Source organism: Cucurbita moschata, unplaced genomic scaffold (genome assembly GCF_002738365.1).
Source record: "Cucurbita moschata cultivar Rifu unplaced genomic scaffold, Cmos_1.0 Cmo_Scf00007, whole genome shotgun sequence".
Classification (NCBI taxonomy): Eukaryota; Viridiplantae; Streptophyta; class Magnoliopsida; order Cucurbitales; family Cucurbitaceae; genus Cucurbita; species Cucurbita moschata.
The window spans coordinates 286961-299401 of NW_019268523.1; the positions used below are offsets into that span (position 1 = coordinate 286961).

At 38.1% G+C, this 12441-nt stretch overlaps 3 protein-coding genes across 3 annotated transcripts; 2 read left to right on the plus strand and 1 right to left on the minus strand.

Annotated features, from left to right (window-relative positions):
• LOC111445359 (probable LL-diaminopimelate aminotransferase, chloroplastic) lies at nucleotides 1-3390 on the plus strand. The gene is made up of 10 exons (XM_023083695.1): nucleotides 1-82; nucleotides 287-315; nucleotides 907-974; nucleotides 1166-1282; nucleotides 1769-1831; nucleotides 1917-2021; nucleotides 2098-2148; nucleotides 2226-2546; nucleotides 2628-2834; nucleotides 2923-3390. Exons 1-10 carry the CDS (start codon nucleotides 66-68, stop codon nucleotides 3226-3228), a joined length of 1284 nt encoding a protein of 427 aa, XP_022939463.1. The 5' UTR covers nucleotides 1-65; the 3' UTR covers nucleotides 3229-3390.
• A 1842-nt stretch (nucleotides 3391-5232) lies between these two features.
• LOC111445219 (UPF0400 protein C337.03-like) lies at nucleotides 5233-10303 on the plus strand. The gene is made up of 8 exons (XM_023083478.1): nucleotides 5233-5766; nucleotides 6655-6779; nucleotides 7370-7617; nucleotides 8299-8418; nucleotides 8506-8662; nucleotides 8827-8966; nucleotides 9052-9087; nucleotides 9183-10303. The coding sequence occupies exons 2-8, from the start codon at nucleotides 6704-6706 to the stop codon at nucleotides 9990-9992; spliced, it is 1587 nt and encodes a 528-aa protein (XP_022939246.1). The 5' UTR covers nucleotides 5233-5766; nucleotides 6655-6703; the 3' UTR covers nucleotides 9993-10303.
• A 1120-nt stretch (nucleotides 10304-11423) lies between these two features.
• LOC111445220 (zinc finger protein 6-like) lies at nucleotides 11424-12153 on the minus strand. Its single transcript, XM_023083479.1, has one exon. The coding sequence runs from the start codon at nucleotides 11946-11948 to the stop codon at nucleotides 11466-11468; it is 483 nt and encodes a 160-aa protein (XP_022939247.1). The 5' UTR covers nucleotides 11949-12153; the 3' UTR covers nucleotides 11424-11465.
• Between the last annotated feature and the right edge of the window lie 288 nt (nucleotides 12154-12441).

The window sequence follows — 12441 nt, forward strand, 5'->3', positions numbered from 1 at the left end:
TGTTTAAGCGATTGCTGAATGATGGCTTCCAAACCCCTTCATGCATCTCCTCGCCGCCCAAAACCATGCTTCATCTTCAAAGGTCTTGTTCATTTTCAACTCAAATTTGGTGTATTTCGATTTATTTTGATCGTTCTTCGTATTGGTTAATAAAAATGGTACATATCGTCAAACATGAGTCGTTACGTGTCGGTTTTAATAAACATTTATAAATGTATTTTAAGCTAAAAGGTAATTAAGATGAGAGTTTATGTTAATTCTAACTTTAATTATTGATTTAATGCAGCTCGGAACACGAGACTGAAAACAAAACTGGTAAGATTGATCAATATATATGATAAATTATCTAATGTAGATATTGTTTTGTCACGTGTATAGCAACTATATGTACGAAAGAAAAGAAAAATATAGATGTAGATGAACTAATCAAGGCTTGCTTATGTGTATTAAATGTTTAAATTTCCACATTTTTATATTTTTTAAATTGACAAAAGGAAGAGAGCAATAGAATAATAATTGAACGAGGATAAATTCAAAATAAAATACATTTTTTGCCTCTACTTTTTGGTTGACGAGCTATTGAGGTCAATCTTCTTTAAAGTAGATTGTACAGTGACTCGTTCGTCCTCATTTATTAATATAATGTATTTTTCGATTATTATTTATCTACTAATAATTCGTCCTCACTTAGTTACTTTGGAATTGACTTTATTGGTCTTAATTTAAAATAAGGATGGTAATAATCTTAAAGCTTAAACTAATTTGATAGAAATTAAAATTTTAAGATAATGTTTAATACGTATTCCTAAGTTTAGGATAACGGTAGATTTCTTGAAATGATTTAAAAGAAAAAAAATAATTGTGAGTGTGATTGATGTGAATGCTTAGTGATGCTGACACGTGTAGGTCATTGCACAAAAGTCGTGCGCAGCGCCAATATGGAAAACCTGAGGAGTGGGTATTTGTTCCCCGAGGTACTCGCACGATACAATAAGCCCGCGACATTTATTATTATTATTATTAATTATTCTTATGCTCTGCTCTTTAACATTTAAATATTTGTATTCTTGACAACTTCAATAGTGTCATTAATAGCTCGAATTATATTTTAAGTATACTGTAATTTAAGATCAACATCGTCTTAACTATATTCATTTTGAATTAGATATCTCTACGGGAATACGAACATTCTCAAAAATATCCAAATGCAAAAATAATTAAGCTCGGAATAGGTGACACTACCGAACCCATACCAGACTGTATTGCATCAGCTATGGCAAAGGTATATATAATAATGAATATTGTTCGTATGTTTTATATGCATATATAAACTAAACTTTTCAACTAATTTATAAGTCAACCAATTTAATAAGAACCTTCAAGAAATTTTGAATATTATTCCAACTCAATTTTCAGCATTAAAAAAAAAAAAAAATCAAATTTCATTTTATATGCTTGGGGATGCTGACTTCCAACATGCTTAATTTAATCACGTGGTCAATATTGGGATGCCGACCCCATGAATTATTATTTTATTTATTTTTTTCCTTTTGTGTCCTTTCTTCTTTAGGTAAATTACACATGAAATGGTACCGTCGTATTAATAAAATAATTATTTTAAGTATTTTCATTCATATTAATAAAATAATAATATTCTAATAAGGTAATATAAATACTTATTTCTTAATATATTTTATAAAACATAGGTTTACAAAAATCTTATTTAAAAAAAATAGACTCAACGAGAACATTAATCCTTCTAATGCAGCAAGCAACTGCTCTGTCAACTGTGGAAGGCTACAGTGGGTATGGAGACGAGCAGGGCAATAAGGTAAATTCAATAACTAATTTTAAACAAAATAAATATATATATAATTTAAATATAAAAAAATTGACCAAATTTGAACTGTGTTCAGGCACTGAGGAAGAGAATTGCAGAAATGTTGTACGGAAATATGGGCATAAAGGGCGAAGAAGTCTTTGTCTCTGATGGAGCTCAATGTGACATCTCTCGCCTTCAGGTATTTATAATTTATTGTTTTTTAAAATTATTGTTCAAAATAAAAAACATATTTATGGTTTGATGAACATTTACAGATGCTTCTGGGACCAAACGTGACGGTGGCTGTGCAAGATCCTTCTTTTCCTGTGAGTTTATAGAATTACTAAAGAAATGTAAATTCGAAATTTAAGCGTAATTTGAGTAATGAGGATTTGTTGGGCAGGCCTACATAGATTCAAGCGTAATTTTCGGACGGGCAGGAGACCTACAAGGGCAAAACGGTAAATATGAGAGAATCGTGTACATGAAGTGTACCCCTGATAACGATTTTTTTCCAGATTTGTCGATCACTCCCAGAACGGATATCATCTTCTTCTGCTCTCCGAACAATCCGACTGGAACCGCCGCCTCCGCCGCCCAACTCCGCCGCCTCGTCGACTTCGCCACTGCCAATGGATCCATCATCGTCTTTGATTCTTCCTATGCCGCTTACATCTCCGACGGCAGCCCTACCTCCATCTACCAAATTCCAGGAGCCAAACAGGCACTAATTTTCGTCCTAATTTTGTTTTCTTCGCATTTTCCTCGAAATGAAGCTTGATCGACCTCGATTTTCCTCTCGCAGGTCGCAATCGAAATATCGTCCTTCTCCAAATTCGCAGGCTTCACCGGCGTCCGCCTCGGCTGGACGGTGGTTCCGGAGGAGCTATCGTATTCGAATGGATTCCAGATCATAAAGGATTACGATCGAATCGTCTGTACGTGCTTCAATGGTGCCTCCAACATCGTTCAGGCCGGTGGCCTTGCTTGCCTTTCCGCTGAAGGTTTGCAGGTAAATCAAACTCAAAGAGCCGATCTCGCTGTAACGGTGGCTCAGTTTCTTTTCCGATCCATCTAACACCGATCTTGATTGAATTCAGGCGATAAGCAGAGTGGTGAAATCCTACCAGGAGAACGCCAAGATTCTAACGGAGGCCTTCCGTGGTTTGGGAATGGAAGTGTATGGAGGCCAAAACGCACCGTATCTATGGGTGCACTTTCCAGGATCGAGCTCTTGGGAGATATTCGCAGAGATCCTGGAGAAGACGCACATTGTGACTATTCCGGGGAGAGGATTCGGGCCCGGCGGCGAGGCGTATATTAGAGTCAGCTCCTTCGGCCACAGAGAAACCATTCTAGAAGCTTCCCAGAGGCTCACAAATCTTCGCACACTAAACATCAATTAGGTGAAAAATCGTACGGATGATATCAAGCCTTAATAATATGATAAAAAAAAAAAGAAATTAAATAAGTGGAAATGTTTTCACACAAGCAGCAGTTAAAATTAAACAGTAATTTAATCATATTTTGTTGCATAATGTAAAACAATTACTCGTCCCTTTAGATTATCCGGAGTTTCGCTTGGCCGCCAAGCCAATACTTATGGTGGGCGCCACCAAGCCAATACTTATGGTGGGCGCCACCACGCCAATACTATGGTGGGCTCCACCACGCCAATACTATGGTGGGCTCCACCACGCCAATTCTTATGGTGGGCGCCACCACGTGTCCTTAAACAGTGACGTATGCACAAACAGAAAAATGAGTTGGTAAATAATATATATCTTTTGTTATTAGTAGCCATAATTAGTAGAGTTAAGTAATTCATCACAGTATTTATATATTAATATTAGGTGAAATTTATTTTAAAAAATAGTAATCAAATCATTATGGAAAGAAAAAGACGTAATTAAAATCCAAATATTTAATTATAATAATTCCAAGACGAGAAAGAGTAAAAGTCAAATTTGGCAGGACGCCTAAGCCCGTAAGTCAATTCTGTTTCACATCACGAACAGACCTACGAGGCTGCCTCCTCTTCTTTTCCGCTTTGCTTGGCGTCCAAGCAAATTCCAAGTACCTCCCCCTATAAATTTCCCCTTCCAGAGCCGCTCTTCTTCTCAACCATAACAATATCCCTACTCCACGAACGCTCTGCAAAAATCTCCGTCGCCGCCATGAACTACTCTCTGGCTGAAGCCTACGTAGCGAGGAAGATGAGCCACGAGAAATTAAAGAAGGAAGAACGAGAGAAGGCGAACAAGATCTGCACCGATTCGAGCCCTAATTACGAAGTGAAACAAGTCTCCAGGTATAAGGCCTCCTCCTCCCTGCTCGGGAAAATGAAGATCCATCCAACTAATGCCAAGAGCTCTGCTAAATAAGATCGAGCCCATCCTCTGAAATACTCCATCTCTGGTTTTGAATCTCCGTGCAACTCCACAGCGGCTAGTTCTTCGCTTCTGTCAGTTTCTGATTCTTCTATGTTATTTTGTTCGTCTGTAATTGTAATTTTTGTATAGCTTAATTGACCTAATCCACATCGGAGCTTCGTATGTATCTAATTCGTTGTTTTTCCACAATATTTCAAAATCTAAAGATTTCACTTCCTATTAATTGACCTAATCCACATGAGATGCAATGCTTGTGAAGTTCATTGTGTTTCGACAATATTTCAAAATCAAGTTATTTTAAAGACAGCTTCACTTAAATTTTGGGACATAAAATTTATAGTAATGTTGGATCCAAGTGAATTTAAATTGTATCAATATGTTCTAAACGAGTTGAAAGGAACGAAGTGAGACGTTAGAAAAGTGGAGAAAATCCACACGGAATTGCTAAAGTATATTTACTGCGAAACTTCTGGATGAAAAGGAAGTTCATTCATTTTCTAAATTGAATGAAAAAAGATAATTTTCATTTCAATAAAATTTATCCTTAAATGGAACTACCTTAAATGCTTTCCATATAAATATCTCAATTTTAGGACCATCTTGGCATAGATCGTTTGGGAATACTTACATTTTTGGAAGAAAAATAATAAAAAGAAAAACAACCAAACAAATCAAGCATGTTTTAAGAAAATAAACTAACAACAACAAGAATATATTCTTCAATTTTTTTTAAAAAATAATTATCTTCTATATTGCAAATTTTATTTTGATTTAGTCAAATAACACTCATAGTTCAATACTATACAGTATACGGTACTACAACATGTGCTAGCACGCTAATACCCAAACTTGAAGGGGCATCACAAGTAAGAGAGTGAGACCTCTAAAATAATGTATTTTGATAGTAATAATTAAGTGGAGAGAGCAAATTAAGGGAAGATTTGTTGTGAACGTAAGCATCTAAAAAGGGCAACGCAGTCTACATTAGTTTGGAGACTGAAATTTGTATAATAATTAATTAGATAGAGAGAGAGAGAGAGAGAGAGAGAGAGAGGGGAGGAAAGGAGGCGCGAGAGCAGACCTGGCGCGCCCAAGCAGCGGCGCCAAAGCCAGACCTGATTCACAATCTCAGAGCCGAAATCAGTTCCACTGCCACTTTCAGTTCCCACGCCCATGCGGCCCAAAGTCTAGAGACGTGGTGTGGAGCCAAAATAGTTGTAATTCTTCGCGTCCCTAAACCACACCGCTATTCTAAACCCATCTTATCTGGCGAGGCCGCCCCCTGCTTCCAAAATCCCCGCTTCCCCTACGGGCTTTCGTCTTCGTCCCCTTCTTCGGTCATCTTATTCTTCTTCATACGCTCCGTTTTCCCGTGCCTCAACTCCCTTACTTCCCCCTTTTCCCTCTATTCGCCCTTTGCCCGCTGTTTTCGAAAACCCTTTTACCGACTTCCTCTAATTCTCTTCCTCTTTTCCATGGAGAAAGGCCTCCAATGGCCTAATTTCATCCCCTTTTAGTTGCTTTCTCTCTAACCCACATTCCCTTTTCCAGGTACCTTCTGTTTCTTCTTCTACCTTATGTAATTATAGTTCTATGGGGGATGTAACTATCTCGTGATCCTTCTTACTTTTCTTGCTTTCGAGTATTTTGCAGCTATTTTTCTTGCTTTGAAGCATCTACTTTGGATTGCTTTGTTTTATTTTGTATCTTTTTGTTTTTGTTTTCCCCCTTGGATGAGTCGAAGAGCAGCTTCGAAAAGTAGATCTTGACTTGCGGCTACATTATTAGTATTTTGATGTCTGAATTTTCTGTTCTGTGTAGGAGTAGGAGAGGAGAAAGTCTATTTATTTATTTGATTTATTCTTAGAACTGGGTGGAACTAGTTCAACTGCAGCGGTTTTAAATCTAACATTCTAGAATTTAGACATCTTTGGTCAGTAGCATGTTTAAATTTTGATGGAGTGAGTCATTGAAATTGATTCTGAACTTTCATAAGATATTCTCCTGAAAGCCAAAGTTTAGAAACATACCCAAATAACTCTAACCTTCCCTCCACTTTCTTCTGCATTCTCTTTTGGAGTTAATGCGCTGGTTCTTTTTAGAAAAAGGTGTAAAGAATCCATTAATTTATCTTTCTGCATTTTTAACAACTAAAACTATAAGTTGCACCAAAAATCTCCTGAGTTGTGCCCTCCAAATTTTAAATTCACCAAGTTTAGTATTGCATATCAGTCAATATCACATTTGAGGTGACGTTTTATGTTTATGTATTATGTCGAGATCACGCATCTACTGTATTTATTTTGTAAGAGAGAGATTTTTGTTGAGAGGGGAAAAAGAACAAGCAACTGCTACTACAAAATACTGAAGCTAACAGAACTTGCATATATTGTATACTTCATTTATTCCCTTTGATTTGAACATTTTCTCCTTACACAGATTCGCCTTCATATTCTACGTTATTTGTGCAAACAAGTTATCCAAATCAATGGGTGGTACGTTCAATCCACAAATTTTGGTAGACAAGCTAGCCAGGCTCAACAACTCACAGGCGAGCATTGAGAGTATCCTCTTTGAAATTTATTATTATTCTCTTCTTTTGGCTAAATTACTTATCTTTTTTATTTTATCACTTATATAATGGATACGTATTGCTTTAGTTCTCTTGTTTTGTTGTCGAAAATTCTGTATTAAGTTCTTATATATTATATTTGGGCATGGCAGGTGTTTTAGTTCATTGTTACACATTTGGAAATAGCTTCCATTATTGTTTTAGTTTGGCTACCTATATTTAATCTTATGTTTTGGGAGAAATTCTACTTCTCTTCATTTTTGGTTTCTCTGTCTGTCTGTCTTGGTGATGTTCCTCTGCATTTGTTTTTACAAGATGGGTTTTGGATGTATGTTCTCAGTTTATCCGAGTACCATCTTCTTTTCTACGACTGTGTGTTATGGTATAGTACTGTGAATCTGTGGTACTGCCACACTGGTACCCAATAGTCCATTTCTGGTATGCTTCCTTGAATCATTTAAGGTTATTGGTACTAGCCACTAGATGAGGCACTATAAGTGCATTAGAGAGTGCCTGATTCCTTGGTGTGTGTCTTATTACTTGACTGTTTGGTTTATTAGTTCCATCCTTAACGCGATCAAGCTTTATCCCACTGGTGTATATTTCACATGAACAAAGCCAAGCAAGTTGTAGAAACATGGGATAAGCAGTTTCATTGTTCTCCACGTGAGCAGAGGTTGGCCTATCTATATCTTGCAAATGACATTTTGCAGAACAGTAGGCGAAAAGGTTCGGAGTTTGTTGGTGAATTTTGGAAAGTCCTTCCAGATGCACTTCGTGATGTAATTGAGCACGGTGATGATTTTGGTAGAAATGCTGCCCTACGACTGGTACAGTAATCCTTTGTCAAATTTTTTTTTACTCATGCATAAATTTTCTCGAACCTCTATCTTGTATGTTTCTTCCCTCCATGTATGGAAATATGCATGCTCATCTAATGTTAACACTGTTTCTTAGATCCTTAAATTCAAAATTTAAGGGCTTTCCATTCTTATTTTCTGCCTCTAGACAAAGCCCTGCTAAATTCTTGTGGTGCAAAATTTTTTTGTATAATGGAATTTCTAAGGGAAAATGAATGTTATTTTCTGCATTAAAAAAGAATAGATGTTTTGTCCTCATGAATTTAATGCATTCCATAAAACCGCTATGAGTTGGAAACATACCCTGGATAAACATCTTACAAGTTTTTTCGATGTGAATTCGGTTGTGGGTCAAGGTGGGTTGAATACCATACAATATATCTCTATGCTAAGCTCGATATCATATGTGCTTACAGAAGTCGAGAGTTAGAAAGTGTTATAAAATAAGGAAGTACAATGGATTGTCTAAGAACAAGAAAATATTAGTGCAAATAGTCAATCAGAGAATAAGTCAGCTGTAAACGAAGATCAATTCTTCATAATTTTCGATGTCATTGTTGATATGTTGAAGTGGAAGAGAATTTTGATTGTTTTGGCTAGACTCTGTTATCATATTTGTTTTATTTATACCCATTTTAATTTTACTCACAGATTGGCATTTGGGAAGAGAGAAAAGTTTTTGGATCTCGAGGACAGAGTCTTAAAGAAGAGATAATGGGAAAGAGTTTGGAAACGGGTAACCGAAATGGGAAGCATTTCAGCAGTAAACTGGTAAAAAGTTGCCAATTCATCGTGTCGAATTATGTTCATTTATAGTCTGGCCATTTAATCACGTATTCTCATTATTGTTTTCAACAGAAACAATCTGGCAGCATATCATTGGATAAAATAGTTTGTGGCTACCAAGTTGTTTACAGAAGTGAGGTCGATGAAGATGCAGTATTGAGCAAATGCAGGAATTCTATTAGCTATCTTGAGAAACTGGACAAAGAAATTGGCGCTGATGTGAATTCAGGTACTTGTAGCTTCTACATCTCCTATCCAGTGTGTCCACGTCCTACATTTATGGAAATGGTCGTGTTGCCATGTCTGTTGTCTGTGCTTCTCAGCTTGTTTTGTTTCAGCTAAACTTTAAGATTGCTTGCGTTTTGTTGTTGTTCTTGTTGTTTAACTACACAGGGCAATACCGTGGAACATCAGCTGCAGAGGATCTGCGGGGACATCATCACATTTTGAGGGATTGCATCGAACAATTAACAACAATTGAAACTTCAAGGGCAAGTCTTGTGTCTCATCTGAGAGAGGCTCTTCAAGAACAGGTATTTTGGCATCCCTGTGGAAAAAAGTTAATGACATGGTTAGTAGAAGACAATCTTATTATTTGAATAATTTTTTTATTGTCAGGAATTCAAATTGGAGCAAGTTCGAAATCAACTTCAGGTTTGCATTTGTGTTTCACAATGTGTTGGAGTATGGGGTCATTGATTCTTCTGTATTTTTCTAATTACGCGGTCGAGATTGACCTATTTTGACAGGTTTCTCATTCCCAGTCGGAACAAACTCAGAATCTGTGCAGGCAGTTTTTAAATGGTGAAAATGTGGAAGCTATGACTAAGGAGGAGGCCTCAAAAGATGCTCAGACCTCGATAGCACCACACACCCTTGTACCAAGGGAGAGAGATCAATCAGCGCCAGTAATGTATGCACCCTCATTGCCTTTTCCTGCAAAACCTGGACCTCTTGAGGAAGATCCCCGCAAGTCTGCTGCTGCTGCAGTGGCAGCTAAGCTAACTGCATCGACATCCTCGGTTCAGATGCTCTCTTACGTCCTATCTTCTCTGGCATCCGAGGGTGTAATTGGAAACCCAAATAAAGAGTTACCTGGTGATTATCCATCTGAGAAGAGGCTGAAACTTGAAAATGACCAATCGCCTTACACATTGCCTCCCAATCCTCAGCGGCCACCCGTCCCTCCCTTCCCACACCCGGAGTCTCTCCAACATAACGCCTCGTCCACCAGTCAACAATACACTCCTTCTGACCTGCCACCACCCCCGTCGTCATCTCCACCGCCAGTGCCTCCATTGCCTCCTGTTGGGCAGCTCCCTTTGCCCCAGTTCACACAGAATGCTGCTGGGTCTGTAAGTAGCATAGCTTACAGTTACAGTATGACACAATCACTGCAACCATTAGCGAGGCCTGGGTACCCGAATTTAGGTGCCCCAGTGACGGGGATGTCTCCTTGTACAATACCAACAAATTCTTACCAGAGCTTCCAGGGTTCAGATGGCAATTTCTATAATCCGTCTTCATCCATGCCGATGGCACCAATTTCTAGGCAATAGAGCTTTATATGTAATATGTAATAGTAGTGATACTTGATCCGTTGTGCTAACAAATCTTTCAGGCCCGGCCCTACCAGGAAACCTTGCATCCGACTTAACTAAATGGATTTTGCACATACTAATAGTTTGTAATTTATCTTCACTTTTCAATGTATTGCTTGTAGTGTTGGACTTTATTTTGCGCAATTGAATGTAGCATGATAGTTACGTTGACTTCATACATTTGTGCACATAGCAACCCTTTGTAATTTAACTTCATTTATTAATGTAATGCTTGGAGGCTGGAACACAACTTCATCTGCTTCAATCAACTCTCTGATTGTTTATCTTGCTTTCTGTTTCCATTTGTTTACCTAACTAGGCTGTTGCATGCATTGTTTGATATGATCATAGATAGGCTTTTGACATGAGTTCGTTCATCGATAAGTTTGGTGCTATCGTGGGTGTCCACCCACAGGCTTGAGCTATGAAGCTACGAGCATAGCTTGTCTCCCATCATGCTATGAACATTAGCTTGTCTTCTGATATGTTCTCCCATCATACTATGAACATTAGCTTGTCTTCTGATATGCTCTCCCATCATGCTATGAACATTAGATTGTCTTCTTCTAGTCTCATTCCTCCTCCGGTCACATTGTTTTCGGTAATTGTAGCAAGTTAATTGACTAAATAGAAGCATCTGACGGCGAGAGCGTTTGTGGTGAGCTTTGGACTGAGCGTGTTGTTCACTTACATCGTGGTGAAGCTCAACTTGACCACCGGTATTACTCCTTCGCTCAATGTCTCCGCCGATCTTCTCGGTTTCTTCTTCGTGAAGACATGGACCAGACTTCTGGAGAAATCTGGTTTACCGAAGCAGCCTTTCACTCGCCAGGAGAACACCGTGATTCAGACTTGTGTGGCCGCTTCCTCCGGCGTCGCCTTCAGCGGTACGCACCTCTTTGATTTTACTTGCAATTTTCTTTTTCCTACTTGATTAGGGCTTCGATTTGGGAAGCTTGCACACATACTGCTGTGCGACTACGAATTTTCATCCCTCAAAACCTAAACAACCTAATTAATTCATTAATTAAGCGATTTTCTTTACGTTGATGATTTGCATCCATTTCAAACATCTTTTCAGAAAAATGTAGAAGAAAATGAAAAACTATCAAAAGCTTATTTCTAAACATTGTTATGTTAACTAAAAAACGGACTACAAAGGTTGAATTCTCTTCCAATAATTAAACTATTTTAAAATTAAAACAAAATGAATATAAGATCGGACGGTTCAAAATAGGGTTAAAACTAAAAGGTCTGGCGGGGACTGTATGAGTAAGGGTACAGCCTTTGTTTTCTATTTAAATTATCTTTATACGTAAAATTTGTCTAAAATAAGTAGACAAAATTCCAGTTTCTTTTTTCAGATTTTAAAAAAAAAAAAAAAAAAAAAAAAACTACAACCTTATGGGCCTTAAGTGGGAAAAGCCCAAGTCAAGGCTTACTAGGCCCAAGACTAAGTTGCAAATCCAGGCCCAAACCCCTACCGGGAACAGCTTCATCTCCTACACCTCCGACCGCCCCAGTAATAACTCCAGCCTGCCGCCAAACATCTTGCGACAGCAGCGGCCGTGACATAGCGTGAAGCCCCGCCGCCTGCGGTGGAATACTCGGTGGCTGCGGCGCAAAGGACGACGAGAGCCAGTTGTGTAGGTGCAGAGGCGTGAAGTAATTAAGATGACAAGATTTTATTTGAGCCCTCTTCAAAAGCCGTCTTTCTTCTCTGTGGGCGTTTTGATGGCCACCCAAAGCTTGCGAATTGGAAAATCCTCTGCAACAATATTGGCACTCGAACTTCGGGGCATGGGGATATCGAGATTCCGGCAACTCCGCCGGCGGCGGCTCAGTAAAGTTGGAAACTGATTTGTGGTCTTCTGAGATGTTGAAACCAAAGAGCTTGAGCTGAGAGTTGGCCATGTTAGAGAGAGAGAGAGAGAGAGAGAGAGAGAGAGAGAGAGAGAGAAGAGATAGATAGATAGAATGGTTGGATTAGAAATTTAGACGAAAGAGAATTAGTAGGGGAGAAAAAAGTTGAGAAGACCCAAATTTTCAACTTAACTTGCAAATGAAGAGATGCATGTTTGCTTGCCAAAATGGAGAGTTTTTAGGAAATTTGATATATTTTAATCCCAAGTCTACTTTAGTCATACAAGTATTGGTTTAAAAAAGAAACTTGGCGCTCTCTACAGTAATTTCAAATTCTTAACCTACAAAAATTTTAAGTTTTTGGAGAAAATGACACTTCTAAATTATGCACTAATTGTCCACTAAACATTATATTTTTAAACAACAAAATATGTTTGTCTAAACACCACCAATCGGGAAGAGGTCAATTTTTTTTCCTATTCTTTTCGGATTAGGATTAGGATCAAGAAAAAAAAAGACAGATCAAGTTCTTTTTCACTTCGGA

What these genes read in the sequence shown, in the direction of transcription:
- LOC111445359 (XM_023083695.1), top strand. An exon ending in TTGCATCAGCTATGGCAAAG is followed by an intron (nt 1,283 to 1,768) that starts GTATATATAATA and finishes CTTCTAATGCAG; the next exon opens with CAAGCAACTGCTCTGTCAAC. An exon ending in TGCAAGATCCTTCTTTTCCT is followed by an intron (nt 2,149 to 2,225) that starts GTGAGTTTATAG and finishes TTTGTTGGGCAG; the next exon opens with GCCTACATAGATTCAAGCGT.
- LOC111445219 (XM_023083478.1), top strand. Translation starts at nt 6,704, where the DNA reads ATGGGTGGTACGTTCAATCCACAAATTTTGGTAGACAAGCTAGCCAGG. An exon ending in GAGAGGCTCTTCAAGAACAG is followed by an intron (nt 8,967 to 9,051) that starts GTATTTTGGCAT and finishes TTTTATTGTCAG; the next exon opens with GAATTCAAATTGGAGCAAGT. An exon ending in AAGTTCGAAATCAACTTCAG is followed by an intron (nt 9,088 to 9,182) that starts GTTTGCATTTGT and finishes CTATTTTGACAG; the next exon opens with GTTTCTCATTCCCAGTCGGA.
- LOC111445220 (XM_023083479.1), bottom strand. Translation starts at nt 11,948, where the DNA reads ATGGCCAACTCTCAGCTCAAGCTCTTTGGTTTCAACATCTCAGAAGAC.